Consider the following 16,606-nt stretch of genomic DNA (forward strand, 5'->3'; position numbering starts at 1 on the left):
AACTGAAATTAAAGCTGATCCTAATGTTGGAAAATTGTAATGAAAAGCCATGACTAAAAGTCAGTGTGAAGTGCCTAGACTACAGCTGTGCTCCCATCTCCTGTTTATGTCAAGGGAACAATCAGATCTGATTTCCGTCATAAATAAGTCTCATCAAGATAATTTATGTTTTTGCCACGGTTCCTGTAGTTGTAAGCTATATCTGCATTTAAAAGAATTCAAGATTTTGGTTTCTTTTATCTTTACCCGTTACAACATAGCATACATATTTTTTGACAGTACTGCTACAGTACTCATAAACAACCAGGAGTTTGAATGCAAGGTAAGGCACTACCATCTAATATCATTTAGTCCATGCAGGTACTGTAAACATATTTATATGAAGGTGCTTTTAAAAAAATGTATCTATTGGTTGTTATATGTTACAGATTAATGTTACAGATTGTATCTTATATTTTGTGTTGGTGTACACTAAAGTGATTGAATATAAAATGAAATAACTACTATTTAGTTTGCACTGGGGTCGTCGTTGCAAATTTCATTTCAAATCTTTCAGGGGTGACACTGTTCGTTCCCCCAGGGCGGGCAAATTGCTGACCGGCTGAACTAATTCTGCCTCAAACAATCAATAGGGTTGTCCTGACTGCATTGCAGATGGCTGGGAAATTACTACTTGCACCTGAGTGACCGGTGGCAAAGACTATAGGAAAAGATGCTAGGAATGACCTGCCCTGGAGGTGGAGCCACGGAGGGAGCCCTAGCCATGTCCTTTGCAGCCCTAGACGGCATTTAATCGCGAGATAGGCGCAAAATGAAGCGCCTTGTGTTAATTTGTATGTGGCTCGCTGAGGATTTCCAATTAGTACTTAATGTTGGATTAAAGGAGACGCCGACTCTTGGTTCTAAAAATCCTCCCAGACTTCTGACGAAAGGTAATGTTACCCCTTCTTCGTAGTTATCATTCAGTTTACATTATTAATGTAGATGTAGATTCAGGCAAATTTAGGACTAAAAACTGTAATAGAGTTAAGCTGCTCTCCTTTTAAGTCCCATAAAATCCAGTTTATTTTAGATTACCCTCTCCGTAGAACATGACCAGATCATATTGATTTACAACGTTTTCTATTAGTGCCCAGTGCAGTTATTGACATAGTTCAGTCTGATCCTCACTAACATACTTCTATGTCTACTGTATGTAATGATTATGTGCCAGACACTGCTAATAAACTGAGTCTGACGACCTTTCTTCCCACAGATATAATCAGTGGTGGATTTGAATATAACGTCTCTCAGAATCACAGTGTCTTCTTCTATCATGAGGACTCTGATGAGATGTATGTTGGAGGGACTGATTTTGTTCTAAAACTTGATGTTACAAACAACCATATCATAGAGGTGGGTTACACTGCTGTTTATTTTATCTCCTCCAGCGTCATGTAGGCTTGATATTCCAGTATGTAGGCTATCTTCTTTTACACGTTTTTTATTCTTTAGTTTATTTAATCTGTTTTTTGTGTGGTTTGAATGTGACACAGCTGGGATCACAATTAGATGCTGTACTGTAACAGATGGCTATCACACTGTTGTTCAAGACACAATGGGTCATGTCTGGTATCCCCCACTGTCAGGAGCAGCTGGTTAACTACTAGTCATGAGCAGATAATACAAGCTCCTAAAAATAGAAGTTTCTAAAAATGATAATATTTCAGAATTTTTCATTAATGCTGCCATATGCAGTCAGACCATTTTTGTTTATCGTTTATCTGGTAATTACTGATTAAGTGGCTGTTGTTTGTTTCCAGTAAATTAAAGCAATTGCTTGTAATTTTACTAATGTATATTTGGCTGGAGCAGCTGCAGCTATTTGAGTAGAAGACATTATCTTGAGTTTTCTGGAAAGAGCAACATTGCTCAACAATCAGTGATGAGAGTTTTTTTTTTTTTTTTTTAAATGTTACTTTAATGTTTAATCTGTATACCAATGTTTGTCCCCTGCAGAAATTTAATCTGCATACCACCGGGCAACAGCAGTGCCAAGAGGTTAGTTAGTTGGCGAAATGAGGGATTTTAAAAATATATATCATTTCAAATACAGAAAAAGTCCTGTCAGATGACTAATGACAGCCTCTGTGTTCTGTAGGGTCCCTGCCAAAATGTCATCACTGTCATTGAGAAGTTTCAAGACAGTCTGTTTGTCTGTGGGACAAATGGACACAAACCACAGTGCTGGAAGCTTGTAAGTTTTTGCTTGCATCAAATCTTTCTAACATAGTCAGCATAGCAGTTTTTTTTAACTAATTTATTTTACTGGCAACAGCGGGGGAAAAGCTGATTAAAGATTAAAGAGAGATGCTACTCAGGTTGCAATTGCACCCTGTATCTAATTCACTTAAGTGGCTGGTGTTGGGTTTTTTGTTTTGTTATTCTGCATGTCTCCATTGACGTTGTCTACAAATAATTAATCACACCATTACGTTGACTTTCTGTGATTCTACAGTTTTCTTCAGTGAACAATCAGTCTAATCAAATTGTTGACAGCTATGAGGGGACGGGCATCTCTCCATTCATTTACACACAGAACTCGCTCTCTCTCACAGTAGGTAAGTACTGCTTTGACCATAGACCATGTTTTCACAGGTTTAAAAATGTGGTTCATGTGAGCTGCAGACTTATGTAACCAATAACCATATTACATAATTTGTGATAGCAGAGTTGGCAAGACATTACATTTTCACAGATATACATCTTTGCTGTGAGTCATTGATGTGATGTATCTCTGCTATTCTTAGAGGAGGACCTATATGCAGCAGCACCATTGTATAGTGATGGGAGTTCATTACAATTCAGAAGGAAGGCTGGAAGTAGAACTAATGTCTGGATGGATGACAATTGGGTCTCAGGTGAGAGAGTCCTACTGAATTTGTAAATGAAAAGTGAATATTATCCTGTTATTCAATTTGTATAGTGATCTGACAGGACATCAAATGACTTCCTCCAAGATAGAGGTGCTTGGACAGAAAAAAAAAGATATATAACATATCTCTCTCTCTCTCTCTCTCTCTCTCTCTCTCTCTCTCTCTCTCTCTCTCTCTCTCTCTCTCTCTCTCTCTCTCTCTCTCTCTCTCTCTGTATATATAACTGCTCTTATGTTAACACAAAAACAATAAATCATCACCAAATATCATTTAACACTTTTTTAGGTTTGAAACAATGTCTCAGAGTAGTGGTTAACATAAGTAACAATTATTCACAAAGTTATAATTTGGCTAAAAATATGGTCCAGAGCCTCTTGGACAGAAAATCGCCAAATCAGTAATCTACTCAATGTGTTCACATAATAAAAACAGAGCAAGTCACAAATAAAGCTTTATATAAGGGGTCTGTGAGAAGATATGATACATTGGTTAGTCTTTAAGGTGTAGTTGAAGTCAAGGGATGGACACATAAGCATGAGAAAGAGATACAGACGGGGGATAAATTAAAGTAAAAACCTGAATAAGAGTGCAGAAACGGTACAATCAACCATTTAACATCCAATCATGTTCTGTGGTATGTATACAAATGCTGAGCAGGCCCAGTTGATTCTTTTTTAAATCAAGATAGCAAGACTCACAGAGACTGCTCAACTGGCTAGTATTTCAATAGGAGCAATGACTAAAATGACATCTACATTTAGATCTATGGGAAAGACAAAAGTAAATAGGGTCTTATATTGTGGTTGACAATGCATATTGATGCTCACGCATTAGTGCGATATGTAAAAAAAACACTGGAGGAGGGTTAAGTGCCTTTTTTTATGTCAATAAATCTGGATTAGGGCAGTTAGCTTTGAGACTACCACACCCTTACTGTAATTTATATTATTATGTCTACGCCTCAATACTGTTTTGGTTTTGCCTACCCAAGCCAAGCTTTGAGGTCACAGGCACCACCCAAACAGTTTAACAAAATGTTACATTTAGTAAATATGTCTTACTCCAACAGAGCCCACATTCATCTCTGCATCCTGGGTGAGGCGGAAGGACGATGCCGACAATGAGAAAATGTACATCTTCTTCCGTGAAAAGAATTCAGCCCACAACCCAGAGGCTGACCCTTGGATTTCCAGAGTGGCCAGAGTTTGTAAAGTACGTTGGACACAGATGTAGACCCAGTGAAGTTCTCATTTTACTAGATGGCTGAATTACTCTAAACCTTGGCTAAATTACCCTAAACCTTTTCAGTAGTCACTTGAGTAACATGTAAGGTAGATATCACTCTGTAGATAGAGGTATCTTTACAAACGAAGCATTCAGAGCAGGTTGAAGTGTGGGCTTTCTACTTTCAGGGATAATTTGTACATATTTTAATCTCATGTTTTAGAATTTTAACCATGTTCAAGGTAGACATCCAACATTATAACAGTACATAAATAACAGAAAATCACTAAAAGCATGTTATGTCACCATTGTTTGTCACCAGGCACTTAAGTCCATTCAGTGGCTGTCCTGAAGCTTTCAATCATATCTCATGAACAGATGAAGTTGCCTAGATATCTTAAAAGATGCAGAGGTTCAAATTTACATCTGCTAATAAAGATCATGTATGACAGAAGTGCTACTATATGGATCATGAAGTGAACTGTTGTTTCCAAGGTCAATGACACAATGATGCCTTTATGAATGGAAACAAAGACACCTAACACAGCAAAGTCTATCTTCCACAGGGTGTCTCTGATTGTTATGAATAACCTACAGTGACACTTCCTTAATTTGTGAGATATAAAAAGATGAAAGTCTTCTTTTTATTGCATGTTCTTTAAAGTTGACGTTAATCTGTGCCTCTTCATGGAACAACTGTTAAGTGCAGCTACTATTTACAGTTTTTCCAGTGTCCAGTTGTTCCAGAGTTTGTGACGTATTGAACTGACTGTCATCATGGATAATATGATAACCTCTTAGGAAATTAATCATTTACTTGTACAGTGCTGAACAACAAAGAGAGATGGAGCAGCCTGGATGATATCCTGTGTCAATACAATGCCTGGCTTCGACAAAAGTGTATCTCTAATTAAAGTATTTAACCAGGACAATGGTCAACCATCTGCTAAAGGGAGGTCTCATTCCTCCCACACAGGTCAACAGAACAAGTTTCCTCGTCTTGATAAACTAATCTAACATTGTGATTATGGTTGTGAAATATGGTCTTTTTGACACTCTTGTTATTTAGCATCTGTGCAAAACATGACTCACCCTAAAAGCAGTGAGGCATTTTGTTTCAGATATGACACAGTAATGATGTGTCATATCTGATTAATGATTAATGACAGTCCTATCAAATAACCCTTAGTTGGTGACTTTTATTTTGTATCCAAAGTGAAAGAGCGTCTTCCTGGTGTAATTTGTTTGTCTCATTTTGCAGATTGATGAAGGTGGTTCAAAGAGATTCTTCCAGAATATATGGACATCTTTTCTTAAGGCCCGTCTTGTCTGTGGGTTTCCAGAGGAGTCGCTGTATTTCAACCGCCTCCAAGATATCTATGTGATGCACGCCGACGACTGGCATGACACAAGAGTCTATGCACTCTTCACAAGTAGCTGGTTAGACACTTTCGCTTCCTTTATTATCAGCAACTAAGCAACTACAGCAAATGAGTAACACGCTGACACCAAAATGAAAACTCAGCATTTCGAAATGTACTTGCATGTGTTCACAAAACTAACCCCGGCTTTGTATATATATATAGATATATATATCTATATATATATATGAAAGACTAAATCTGAATCAGCTCCTAACCCAAACCCATTTATTATTTATATACCTAGAAATTACGTGCATTTACTGCATAAAAAGAAACATAATTCTATCCAAACGATGTATTCTGTCATTGTAATGACAACATTTTGGAAAAGCTATTTATTTCATTTATATGAGGGAGGGCTGGAGCAGGCACACCCCATTTGGGCAATCTTGGATGTTATTCAGTTCTTGTATGGTCTATGACAGAACTTTCCAAAAGTGTTTAATTCCCTTTACTACCATTAAAATATTGTGTTAACAAGCAGAGACAAACAGAAATGAGGCAAACACATAACCTCAGCCACTCCCATGGTTGAAGCAATAACTAACCCTAACTTAAGCTGTCATGGCATCTATGCTAACTCCAGTCATCTTTTTTCTTTTGTAGGAACTCAACAGCAGTTTGCATTTATTCTGTAGAAATGATTGAAGATATATTTGAGAATTCGACCTTCAAAGGCTACAATGACGAAATCCCCAAACCAAGGCCAGGAACGGTAAGGATTTGTCGCTATGTTGCTTTGCAGACACAGAAAACGTCATCTTAGGGTTTTATTTTTGTGCAGAACTCTTATTTGAGATCACTTATTGTGAGTTATGTAGTGCATCACATGTGCCTGAGTTGGATTGTAGGTTTAAAAAAACTACAGGCTATACATAAGTGGGTGGACAAAATGCATGTTTGTGTCCAATCAAGAGTGGTTCAATGTTTCCATGTGTTGATTCAGAGATATAAACACATTCATATTTGGTCAGATATATTTTTTTATTTTTTACATGAAGTCTTGTTTGACATCAGCTCTGTATCTGTGGAATTAACGGTTTGTTATCTGTCCTGTCGCTGTAGTAAATAGTTTAATGAGCTTTTAAGTGAAGTGACATTTTCCGTAATTCCGTGATTTTCCATAAATGGGGTAGACTAGTTGCTATGTTTGTAAATAAAACCATTCCCTTGCCATTTAGGGTTGCTTGAGGGAAATGTTTGTGTCTGATTATGAAAAAATTGATACCTTCAGTTTGTTTACCCAATGATAGTAGAATGGTTTAACTTGAATGTCCTTTTAAAGATCCTGTAAGCAGAGTCAGGGTTAGAATTAAAGTTTCATTTCTGGTAAGCAACTTGTAAGTTATGTGATCTTGCTGTGAAGCACTTTGGATCAACTATGTTGTGTTTAAAGTGTTATATAAATACATTTGAAGTTGAAGTTGCTGTTGTCTCTACCCTATAACCATACTACACTCACCTGAGACAGACTAGACCTTTGTTTATCCATTTCAGTATCACACTGTCATTCATTTCTTCAACACAACTACAACCACGACTACTTTCAAATGAAAATAAATGTGTCCCTTTGTCTTTCAGTGTGTAAAAAATAGCAAGACTCTACCACTGGCCACTGTCAATATGGTGAAGGATTATCCAGAAATGAATGACTGGATCCATTCGGTGCACTATAAAGCTCCATTTTATGTTAGCAGCTACAACTACACAAAGATAGCTGTGGACAGAGTCCAGGCCGCAGACGAGCACTTGTATAACATTCTGCTTCTAGCCACTGGTATGTCCTGTTTTGGAAAAATTGCACTGTTAACTTATACCACCCTGTATGCTCATTGTTCTTTTGCTATTTGTACCTCCCAACTTTCAAACATGTCCGAATGTTTTCAGGTTGTCCGACTATCTGTACATAGCTTTGTCTTTACGTTCATCTGTCCCATTCTTGTGGATGTGATATGTCAGGAACGCCTTGAGGGAATTCCTTCAAATTTGGCACAAACGTTTACTTGTAATGAAGGATGAACTGATTAGAATTTGGTGGTCAAAGATCAGGGTCAAGGTCACCATGACCTCTCAAAACACATTTTTGGCCATAACTTAAAAATGTATATGCTAATTTCACACAAATTTCTAAAAGGATAAAATGAGGAAGTGATGATATTTTATATCCAAAAGGTCAAGGGTCAACTTCACTGTGACATCATAATATTCTGCAAAAACACTTTTCTAGCCATTATTCAACCCCGTAAATCAGGAACAGAAGGAGAGAGTGTTACCATATTTCACATTTGGTCAGATACTTAACTAGTGACACTAATCTTGGGTGCCCACCTGTAAACTGTGGTAACTGTATATAATTAATATCTGAAGCATAATTTACTGTCATGGCTGCAATTTACATGGAAAATACACTCCTTCAAAGTCTTCACAACAAATATCATTTGAGTTTGGTCAGACATGGATGTAAACTGCAGCTTGATATAACAGAGTTAACTATCGCAAGACTATTTCTTGTTGATACATGTTTCCCTTTTGATTTTGCATGTAATCAGTCTGTTATCAGTCCATTATGAAGAACAATGACCTAAAAATACCTAGCCTACTGTATTACTCCCAAAATAATAAATATAAATAAAATAACCTCTTAAATTTCTGTTCTAACAGATTCTGGGAAGATCCATAAAGTCTTAGAGTCTGGCTCTGAACCTTTCATCATCTCTGAAACACAACTCACCAGTCAGTCAACCGTACAATCAATGAAACTTGACTCCAAAAAGGTACAAGCTCATTCAAAATGCCATTGATGTCACACACTGTGCAGTGTCATATTTTTGTCAGCCTACCCATTTTTTTTTACATTTAAAGATGCATTAAGCAATATTTTATATTAACAACAGATCAAATTGCCTACAGAGAAATGGCACCCAACTTTCCCCTCTGTACTACAGATTGTAGCTTATTGTTTTCATTTTACAACTTAACTGTTTTAGTTCAGTCTCACATTAACCTCATTAACATTGTCTTCAGCCAAAGCAGCAAGAAAGCTAGGTAAAGCTTGTTAAAGTTAATGACCAGTTGGTGAACATAGTTGAGCAGCTAAAGAGCCAGACATTTCGTTTGAGAGTCGGTGGAGACCAAAACAGTAAATGTGGTACTTACATGCGTCAGGTGGAAACATCACTCCAGGTGAATGCTATCGTTGTTCCATGTCTGCTGGATGTATAAATAGGCAACAAATATCACAACTTCTTGAGGTGTGAAGTCAGTGTTATGTTAACAGCTTGTTACAATGCATTTAAGCAGCCAAAAAAATCTATTAATGCAGGTTTCAAGTAAAATCATATTTTTGTTTTTCTTCAGAAAAAATTAGTTGTAGGCTTTTCAGAGAAAATCTCAATCGTGGACCTCCAGAGTTGTCAAGAGTACAACAAATCCTGTGCAGATTGTGTTCTGGCTCGTGACCCATACTGTGCCTGGACTAATCAAGGATGCACCCCGACTGTCCTGTAAGTGTTGACAGTACTGAACAGGCTTTCCACTTAACATATAAGAGTCAGCAGTATTGAAATAGTTGTTCTTTGCACGTTCTTTACAATATCACTGTAATACTAAAAAATCTGAGAAAATATTTTTTATGCAAAGACAAAAACTGAGACAGTCAAAGTTTTCAGGTCACTCTTTCCTCACAAAAAATTATTTGATGAAACATGTTTTTATTTATGTTCACAGTGGGGGCATTCAAAATATTGTTGATGGGCAAAAAAGTGTATGCCCTACATCAGTAGGAGGTAAGATATTATGACTCTGTTATCTTTAACACTGGCAAAATGTTCAAAAAGGTTTTCGTCTCACCTGTATTGAATCATCTTTTCTTTCTCTTTAAGACCACAAGCAAGGAAACCGGACCAAACGAAACACTGTTTCACCATCAACAGTGGATGTGACGACTGTTCACTCTGTTTCCCTGGGTGTCCCTTTCTATCTGTCATGTCCTATAGATTCTTACCACGCTGTCTACACCTGGGAGCATGGAGGCCAGAGCAGCCCTTGTCTACAAATGCAGTCTAATTGCCTACTCCTCATCCCTGCCATGGTACATGGGAACTATGGCAGCTATGAGTGTATTTCCCAAGAAAAAGACTACACCAATGTGGTGAAAAAATATCATCTTGAAAAGCAAGTAATTATAGAAACAAAAAGAAATATTGTTTTCCCTGCCGAAAAGAATAATGTATCAGCTGTTACTCTGCACATAGTATGGATAACACTTGGACTGTCTGTAGCAGTATTGGAGTTTTCCATATAGAAGATGCACAAATAACTAATTGCATCCGTTTGTCCCTGTGTTTTAATTATAGCATCAACAATCTAGGGGCGCTTTGTCCTTGCTATTGTTAATCAGACCAGGATGCAGATAGCACTGCAGCTAAACAATTCAAACGGGAACACTCCTGCAGTGAACGTTATACCTTATTTGTGCAAGTGATCATATAGTGGTGTTTGGCAGAAGTGTCTGCTTTTCATTTTTACAGGAACACACAAGTGTGTTTTTAAAAGGGTGCCAGAACAGGAAATGGTGATGTAGAGAGAAAGTGAGAATTCTGGGCAGTAGTAAGGCACAGCGTGACTTATGTGAAGGGCCTAATGGTGTTTGTCTGGATCAACTGCACAAGTCACAACAATGCTCCATTAGGTAAGAGTTTGTTACAAGGTGATAAAGAGAAGGAACAAGAAGTAATCTAAAGGGAATTACTTTTGTTTTGTCTGTATGTGACAATAACATTCAAACCAAACACATCATCAAGATATTGTGTAACAATGAGTGACAAAGCCTCCGGTCTGGAGGCCACAGATAAACAGTAGGGGTGGTGTAGTTTCTGAGCTGTGGTAGTGAGGTTTGCACATATTTCAGGGCAGGACAATGTTAAGTTCCTGTGTAAAATGCCTTTGCGCCCCACTTTGGTCCATTTATGGTTTCATTTGTATCGGATTGTTAAGGGAAGGGCAGTGGCAGCCAGACACCCTCAATACATTTCCCTGCTTTGTTTAACCTCCCCCTCCCACTTTCATAACAGTTAGCAATAAGGAAGTACACAAAATGTCTAAACTTTTCAAATTAGACACTGTTTAATTTATAGAAAAAAATATAGATTTTTGTTTATATTTTATAATGATATTATCCCTGACTGGCTATATCAGTAGCAATACTATAACACAGATTGCACTTTAAGCAGAACAAATCAGATCAGAACAAAATTGTTATGACAGTCTACATTGTACATGCACTTTGTCAATGAAGAGCTATTTTTCTAGTTATTTATATTTAAGGTGTTTGACTCAAATGTTTTAAATCATTACAATAATATATTTATTATGTAGAGTTTATTTTGGTTTATTTTTGTTTTTGTATTTGCAAGTAATATCCGTATGATTTAAACAGCAGTATTCTGTATACCCACTGTTCTTTCTGAAGAATGTAAGTAAATACCACTGATTTCCTAATCATTAAAACAAAATAATAATAAAAAAACATATAGAGTGGAAAACTATTTGTGTTTGGATCCAGTAAAGTAATTTATTAATCTTAATAGGTCATGCACTCATCAGACATGGCACTCTGTAAACCACGTGCAGACGTAACTTTGTAAGGATCTTTAGCTTAATCTGTCCTATTCCAGGATGTGAAGTCTCAACTCCTGTAAATGAGAACATCTTGTGTACATAACGAGAGGAAGTCCCAGCACAACAACTGTGCACTATCTGTTTGGCAATCACTCCACAACCATTTCAGTGGAAATCCTGAATTCTTGTGGATTTTATCTGACATAAACAAATTATGTTTTAAATGCAACATCATGCATCTACAGCACCTTTAAATCTGATTAACTCTTTCACCTGGTACAAAGTGATCCTCTGTTATTTTTTATGTTATTGAAGCATTATGAACAGGAAAAAATGATCATGAAGACATCTTAACCCTCATACCAAACCCTCTATTTAGGAAAACATTCTTACAACATAGCAGTTAGCATGATGCAAAGTGCAATCTTCTGTCCCTCCGTAGCCTGCACACACCTTCCATTATTGTCACTAGTTTTTTCTGCCTCATCTGAGTCATTACAAAACAAACTTTTCACAGTTGAGTAAGAGGTGACTACACATGCTTTTTCCAGCAGTGTAGTACACAGCACGACTACAGCTGACACACCTTCTGTAAATGTGCCTTGCTGTCAGGACACAATAATGAAGATCATGAGGTCTCAGGTTAAGCCAGAGATGACTGAACACCTGACCTGACAGCTCAGCTTCTACAGTGGTTAAGTGTCTATCTGGCTTGTTACTACTTGCTGTTGAAATGTTATTCATAGTTGAGGTAATGTAAGCATACTTTTGTGGATGTGTGTGATATATTGCCTGTGGTTTCTAATTGCCTGAGCCATACTATGTAATTAAATCCAAGCCCACCCTGCTGTTGGATAAAACTAAAAAATATGTTAATGCTTTCATTGAAACCTTGAACTTGGCCATGTACGTGTATAGCTAAGCATCACTGATAGGATTTCCCTCACACCTACTTTAAAAAGCACTCTCAGTATCCCCATCTCTTCACTGGCGGCCACAGTTGGTCTGGGGGGTGCCACACTGCTGTCTAAACTGCAATATGTTGATCATGAGTTGTTTTTTTCCTCTGTTGAATGAACTGATATGAGTGCAAGTGGTCCTTGATCCTTATATAACTCAAGCTCGATGTTTTCCCATTGTAGTTTGTTGACAGGAAAGTTAAATGGAAGGAAACCACATTAAAGGAAACCATGGAGGAAATAAACAAGGGCATGCTTCATGATTGGAACCACACCTTTTTTGATTTAAAAACAAACTGTACTCAAAAAACATATGAAACTGTGACATTTCCCAATGTACCATATACCACAAGAAATTAGCACTATCCAAAATATGTTTGACATTTGTATGTATGAGGACCCATGTGTCCAAAGCCAAACTATCTCATATGTACCCAGACGTGAATCCCTCCTGTAACAAATGTGGAGGAAGTGAGGCTTTCCTCATTTGCATGCTCTGGTTGCCCTTTTTGACACCACTGGCAAAAATGATGCACACCTGACCCGTGTCCTTCTCCTCTCTTTTGGTAAGGCATGCAGTATAACTGAGATGGTGGGATCATGTATATATTGTTTTTTTCTTCGTTTAAAGTTCAGTGAAAAAATTTTTGTTTTGCTTTGAGTACAATAGTGATTCATATTCTGTCTGTAATTACAGTAATTACATTAGATAATTCAGAGATAAAGTAGTTTTGGGGAATTTTACTGTTTTTCAGAGTGAGAAAATAATAAATGTATCTTGGTTCAATTGTTGAATATCTATGGTATCAAATAGCATTATCATGATCACACAGGCATCCAGGAATTGAAACTAAGTAAGTAAACTAAGGGTCCAGGGTTAGAAGATAACCCTGGACACACACACACACACACACACACACACACACACACACACACACACACACACACACACACACACACACACACACACACACACACACACACACACACACACACACACACCAACAGACAGCGTTGATCACATACAGCTTAATAAGAATACAGACAACACTGTAAGGATCTTTAGCTTAATCTGTCTTTTTCATGGATGTTAAGTTTCAAACACCAAATGATATTAATATTGTATCTGTCTGTAATTACATTCACCATTTACTGTCTTCTGGCAGCAGATGGCGCTGTTGTCTAACAGCGCCATGGGAAACTAGGACTTTGGGAAACAATGATTGACATTTTTCACCATTTTCTGACATTTTTCACCATTTTCTGACATTTTATAGACCAAACAACTAAGATCAAGTAATAAGAAGTGCAAAGAGTATAATTTGTATCAACACACATTCAGTACATTCTTGCACTTTCACACCAAATGGCAGTGATATGATTTTTAACATAGAACTTTACCACCATCCACCCTCATTTTTTAAGTGATTCTGGTCAAGCTTTAATACATGTGAAACCCTTCGATTTTCCTGGTACATTCTATGAAGGTCATTAGTGTCTTTTCCACAGTGTGGACTTCTGCAAGTAACCAGCTCCTCCTCTTTGAGGTGTCTAAGAGAGAAAGTCAGGGGAAAGAAAGACAGGTGTATAGCAATGTAAAGGATCTTGTTAAAATAACATAGTATGGTTTGTGGATCCTGTTAAAATAATGAATGATACATATATTAATACAATCGATTTACAGCTAAATAGCAAGAAACTTTCATTGTTTCAATGAAATCCATTTGTAACAAGAAAAAAAGGCAAAATCTAATAATTTTAACAGGCAGATGCTTTTTATCCAAATGACTTACACATCTGGGGTACAATAAGCACATTTATCGGAAGGGGTGGTCAGTCCCGCAGTAAAACCCCAGTCTCTGGGGCTGAAACTCTGTAGTACTTATGTATTCCTCACATTTCTTGTCTTTCCCCCTTAGTATTTTGACTTTTGTTACTTTTTACTGTAAGCCTGTTTCACCTTAACATTAATAGACTCCTTATATAGTTGCAAATAATTGTTTATGCTTATAGTTATTTGTATGTTTTGTCTGCTTTAGGAAAACAAAAATGTTACTTTGAAATGAAGTTTCATGATTAAATGGGCTCCCTCATTGATTGGTATAATATACACAGTTACACACTTTGTCAGGAAAATGTCCCCGGGGTGCAAATTCACACACCACAATACCATCTATGACCACTAGGGTACACACAGAGTAGTCACAAAAATCTGCTCCATGGGATACAAAAATTGGTCCCTACAGCATGAGTAATTTTAGGTTATGGGTATAGGTAACAATTTTAGGTTATGGACGCAAAGAAAACAACACACACACGCAAACACACGGAAACACACACACACACACGTTTATGTTGTCCTATAGGCCACTTTTGGGGACATTAAGATAAGATAAGACATTCCTTTATTAGTCCCACAATGGGGACATTTGCATTATTAAAGCAGCAAGTGGACAGTAAAAAAAAGAATAGAAGAGCAGCAATAAGAAAAGAATAAAAAACTATAAATAATAAGTACAAAAACAATAAGAACAATAATAGTAAAAATAAAAAGAGTAATAGAGTAATATTGGTATTGAGTGGTAATATACCAGAGGTGATACTCTTAAGGCACAGATTAAAGTGAATTACATAGATTTACATTCATTTCTAACCCTAATCCTAACATAAAGCTTTGCCACTGACCCAAAAATCAATTGTTCCCTATTGAGGACATGGTTTTTGTCCCCAATTGGACAAGCCATCCCCAATTAACTGGTCCAAAGTCTGAAATTTGTCCCTGAAAGTAGTCTATGACAGACCAACCTTGGTCAAATGGCATGTTGAATGTTGGGGGACATTTCATAGATTTACATTAATTTCCTGGAGATGTACCCTAATCCTAACCATAACCTCTATTTGCTTAACCCTAACGCTAACCCTAACCCTAACTGTAACCTTAAGCACTGACCCAAAATCAGCCTTCCCCCTCAATAGGGGACAAGGTTTTTGTCCCCAATTGGACAAGTTGTCCCAATTAAGTGGTCCAAAGTCTGAATTTTGTACCCAAAAGTAACCTATGGCAGACAAAAGCACACACACACACACACACACACACACACACACACACACACACACACACACACACACACACAGAGGGGGGGGTGGGCGTGGTGGGGTTGAGAGAGACAGACAGACAGAGAGAGAGAGAGAGAGAGAGAGAGAGAGAGAGAGAGAGAGAGAGAGAGAGAGAGAGAGAGAGAGAGAGAGAGCAGTGTATGGATGGAAAGAAAGAGAGTAAACTAGGTACGATCAAAATATTAACTATATGAACATTTAGAACAAAAGCCATGTCAAAGGCTAAAATTCAGTAATTATTGTCTTACAAGTATGATGATAGATGCTGTATCTGCTGTAGGTTTGTCATGCATTATAGTGTATTGTTTAAACTGGGAACCAGATAAACATGGCAGGGTTCATGGCACACCAGACGATGGCAGTGTTTTAACAAGAAACAAGTCTGCTCAATACACTGATCCAAATGACTCAAACATAGAAGAAAATGTAATACTAACAATGTTTTTCTTTTAAAATAATAGGCTTTAGGTCATAGGCTACGAACGTAACTTATGAATCAAAAAACGACAGGCCTATTTACATAGGCCTATTTTGTGCAAATTCTGGAAAGGAAGGTTAAAAAAAATGTCTTAAACCTTTAATCGCTTTGTGTCAGTTGTCTATGCTATTTCCGGGTTATATTCTTTAAATGGATGAATGAAGACGAGCTTCGCATAGCTTAATGTTTATTTGATGCAATAAAATACAGTCAACTACTATGGCTCAAATAATTGGGTATTTTCCCTCATTGGATATGTTCCAGTTCAGTTCAGACATTTCTATCTCTTTATTTTTCCGAATTAAAGGTAAATGCTAATAAATATGAATATTGCAGCTTTGTCAGAAGCTGCACCTGTAGCCTAGTAGTCGCAGCACAACTAAACTTAAAATCTTTGTTTGGAAACTCTGTCCTTTAATTAGATAGGAGACAATAGGCTGCAGCCAGACCGAATGAGGTCAAAGATTAGGCCTGGGTCAATGTAATAAATTAAACATGGGATCCTAAATTATGAATTTTCTTTGAGGCTGGAGTACGCGGAGCTTCTGTATCTTGAATAGTGAGGAGCGAGATGGGAGAGGCTGCGCGTTCACGGTTCATTTTCTCGCTCCTCGGCGACGGGGACGCGCAGTGGATTCCACACTCGCTGGAGAGGAAAAAAGCGCCGTCGGATTGCAACAGCGACTCATCGGAAAAAAATGTTTCCTCCACCGCCCTTCATCAACGTTGTCGAGCTTTGCAAAAGTCATGTGAAAGGATCCACTTCATATGAGGATTCGAGTTTTTTCAACCATTGAACTTGTTTCAGAGGACTGCAAACTCCAAGAGTGATTTACTTCTTATAAGACACAGGAACTGAAGTTAACATTG

The 16,606-nt window shown here is 37.4% G+C and overlaps 1 protein-coding gene across 1 annotated transcript; it reads left to right on the forward strand.

Moving 5' to 3' along the window:
- Positions 1-811: 811 nt before the first annotated feature.
- Positions 812-11,039, forward strand: sema7a (semaphorin 7A). Its single transcript, XM_062420965.1, has 14 exons — positions 812-932; positions 1,256-1,395; positions 1,999-2,040; positions 2,141-2,236; positions 2,498-2,600; positions 2,790-2,900; positions 3,985-4,127; positions 5,401-5,579; positions 6,170-6,278; positions 7,145-7,340; positions 8,225-8,337; positions 8,921-9,066; positions 9,290-9,348; positions 9,445-11,039. Exons 1-14 carry the CDS (start codon positions 812-814, stop codon positions 9,864-9,866), a joined length of 1,980 nt encoding a protein of 659 aa, XP_062276949.1. The 3' UTR covers positions 9,867-11,039.
- Positions 11,040-16,606: the final 5,567 nt, after the last annotated feature.

Source organism: Scomber scombrus, chromosome 6, assembly GCF_963691925.1.
Source record: "Scomber scombrus chromosome 6, fScoSco1.1, whole genome shotgun sequence".
NCBI lineage: Eukaryota > Metazoa > Chordata > Actinopteri > Scombriformes > Scombridae > Scomber > Scomber scombrus.